This window comes from Arachis ipaensis, chromosome B02, assembly GCF_000816755.2.
Source record: "Arachis ipaensis cultivar K30076 chromosome B02, Araip1.1, whole genome shotgun sequence".
NCBI lineage: Eukaryota > Viridiplantae > Streptophyta > Magnoliopsida > Fabales > Fabaceae > Arachis > Arachis ipaensis.
The window spans coordinates 21106911-21109841 of NC_029786.2; the positions used below are offsets into that span (position 1 = coordinate 21106911).

General features: G+C 33.9%; 1 protein-coding gene across 4 annotated transcripts; it reads left to right on the forward strand.

The window, feature by feature from the left end:
* On the forward strand, positions 376-2398 carry LOC110268775. 4 transcript variants are annotated; one of them, XM_021115660.1, is made up of 6 exons: positions 376-691; positions 821-953; positions 1423-1520; positions 1815-1953; positions 2045-2079; positions 2167-2398. In XM_021115660.1, the coding sequence occupies exons 2-6, from the start codon at positions 885-887 to the stop codon at positions 2174-2176; spliced, it is 351 nt and encodes a 116-aa protein (XP_020971319.1). In that variant the 5' UTR covers positions 376-691; positions 821-884; the 3' UTR covers positions 2177-2398. The 4 variants fall into 4 exon arrangements, 3 of the variants coding, with proteins under 3 accessions (XP_020971319.1, XP_020971318.1, XP_020971317.1); XR_002357209.1 differs by adding an exon at positions 1292-1340 and having other exon boundaries at positions 383-691; positions 2045-2398; XM_021115659.1 differs by having other exon boundaries at positions 383-691; positions 802-953; positions 2045-2398.

Below are 2931 nucleotides of genomic sequence, written 5' to 3' on the forward strand. Positions count from 1 at the left end.
ATTCGTGTTTAAATTTTTTTTACTATATTAATAAAATTTTCTATATTCTTCCAATATTCGTGCTTATATTTTTAGTTGAAATGATTGTCAAATAAATCTCGGTTAGACAATAAACAAATTAATGATTTATTTAATTCATAGAATTATTAATTTATATGAATTATTGTTAATAAAAATTTTATTGAATCCATTGGCATTGACAAACCGGTCGAACCACAAACCGATATAAATTACAATTAGGTTATATGTTAAAACCGCAAAAATAGAAAATCAGAATTGAACCGTTAAACTGGCCCAAAACCGATAGGTCAAACCGAACTGGGACGAGACCGGGTTTTTGAATTTGACCAAAAGGACTGCCGTTTTGTGTGCTGATCCACTAATACCCTAACCATTACCAACACAGCAACCCTAACTCACTACAACGGCACAGCAGCAGCAGCACACACTCCCTCCTTCCCATCAGCTTCGAGCTTGTTGTTCCTCTCAACGCCAGCTCACTTATTCCCTCACTTCCGTTCAGCTGCCGGATTTCTCCTACCGCATCGCAAGTTGGACCTTCGAAGCTCACTCCCTCACTCCTGCTCGTGCAACTAACGATTCTGCAGTGGAAGCACAGTAGCCGGGCTCGCCTCCTGCCTCCGTCGCGATGCTCTGTTCCACCGTCGCCGGCGCCATCTTTGTTCCACCGGTCAGCGCTGCTCTCCCTCTTGATAAGAATCTGCTTTGTTCTATGCTTCTATTTTCTAGGTATTTGTTTATAACAATAATTGTTGAATAATTATTGTCTTTAATTTCTAGCATGCACTTGATTCTGCAGTAGACGCATGTAAGAGATATTGCAAATTTCGTCCATCATAAGGTTCAGTCACCACCTATCTTGAATGGACATTCATTTGGAGTACTTATCATTCAATATTATATCTCCTCTTTGGGAAGCAACAACCATGAAGGTACTTTCCAATTTCCTTCTGATTCTGCTACATGTTTTTGTAGTCAATTAAGGTACCAGTATGTTACTAATCCCCCCATCATATGAATATCATATATATCATTTTAGTGTCAAATACATACTTTCCTTGAATCTTTTCATCTGATTGAGTTTGATTCTACTAATAGAAAATACATATCCAAAGCTTAGAGGAGCTATCCTTGTCTGCTCTATGCCTCCTTTTGGTAACAGATTAGTAACTAAGATCACTAGTGTGTTATCATTACTTTTGAATAAAGTGATTGTACCCTAACTCAATTGTGATTTCACTTGTTGAGAATTCTTTTTTATTTTTATTAGTGGTCTTGTCTGGCGATATCTCTTTACCAAGCCAATTGCTGCCTTCAAGGTATTTTGAACAGACTTTCTCAAGAATGTGATTCTTCTGTATTTACCTTCTTATATGTATATATCCATTGACCTGGCCGCAGGTGACACGCAGCTTGGCAGCAAAAGCTTTTCAAACCTCTCTTCCTCTTTGTAGAGAGACATTTTTCTCAGCCACAATGGAGGATCATATTGTTAAAAGGTTTGTTTGTCATCATGTCAATTGAAATTTGATATCGGAAGAATATGGATAAGAATTTAAGTTATGTTGCATGGAGCCATGGAATTACAGAATCCATGATTTTTTTAAAGAATTAAAGCACACTGGTCTACCATAGCTATGACTTTATTTGGTTAAATTTAAATAGATAAGTCTAGAAACTAAACTTATAAACCCCTATAATAAGAGTATGCATTTTTCTATGAAATATCAAATGGTCTATTCATATTGAGTATCACTATCATGCCTTTAGCTTGGTTTGTGTTTGGATTTCAGATATCAAGAGCTAATAAAAGAAAGTTCGAGATTGCCATTGTTTGATTTAAGAAAGCTAAATTCATCACTTCCGATTCCTTCGGCGCCAAACTGCCCTGTCGATGTCCTTGTTTTGGGTGCGAAAAATGACTTCATTGTGGTATGTTGTTCTATGCCGAACACTCGAAAAGAGTTTCTGGCCCCCTCAGATGATGTCAAACTCAAATTCACTGAACTATTGTTGTTTATAGGATGCCGAAGGACTAAATGAGACCGCGAAATTTTACAGTGTGCTGCCGGATTGTGTTGATGCCGTTGCGCATGATATGATGTTGGACGTTTCATGGGAAAAATGAGCAAAAAGTTATTCTGTCATGGATTAATGGTTTGGACAAGTGAGACTTTGAGACAGAGGACATGTTTTTCGATCTTCTCTTCTTTAGATTTAAGTAGTTGTAGATGAGCAAAGTTGAAGGTGCTACAAATCTTCAACTTAAGGCAATATGGAAGGTTTCAACCAGGATTTTCATTGAGCCGTAATCATTCAAAATTATATATATTTACAAATTATTAAAATTATTTCATTAAGAAAATTAATTTAAAACTACAAATTTATATCATTTTATAATTGTTGTTAAAATTCACCTAATATTCTTTGTTAAATAAAATAATACAATTTAATTTAAGTAAAACCACATATATTTCTCATTTTTTTTCTCACTCAATTTTCTTATTCTTCTCCTATTTTAACTTCTGAGTTTTATTATAAAGATTAATCAAATATCAAGGAATACGCTCTGTGTCAATTATAAGATTCGATGAAAAAAATTGTTTGAGTGTGATGATTGAATACTGTTTGAGTGTGATGATTGAATACAATGATCTTAGTAAATTTGTAATCTACAACTACTTTTGATATTTGAACGGTTAATATAAACCATTGTAATAAATACTTCTAGTTAAATTTGCTAGTTTGTAATTGACAATTTCAATCACATTTACATAAAAAATATTATAGTATTGGTTAATAGATTTTTAAAAATCCTTATTAGTGGAAAATTTTTTTTATTTTGGACCTGAATAAATTTAAACGTACGCCTCACAAATATAAATAAGGAAGAGGATTTAAGGAAAAAAA

Coding starts and splice junctions, on each gene's coding strand:
- LOC110268775 (XM_021115659.1), top strand. CDS start 885: ATGGACATTCATTTGGAGTACTTATCATTCAATATTATATCTCCTCTT. Junction 954..1,422: donor GGGAAGCAACAACCATGAAG/GTACTTTCCAAT, acceptor ACCTGGCCGCAG/GTGACACGCAGCTTGGCAGC. Junction 1,954..2,044: donor CGAAAAATGACTTCATTGTG/GTATGTTGTTCT, acceptor TGTTGTTTATAG/GATGCCGAAGGACTAAATGA.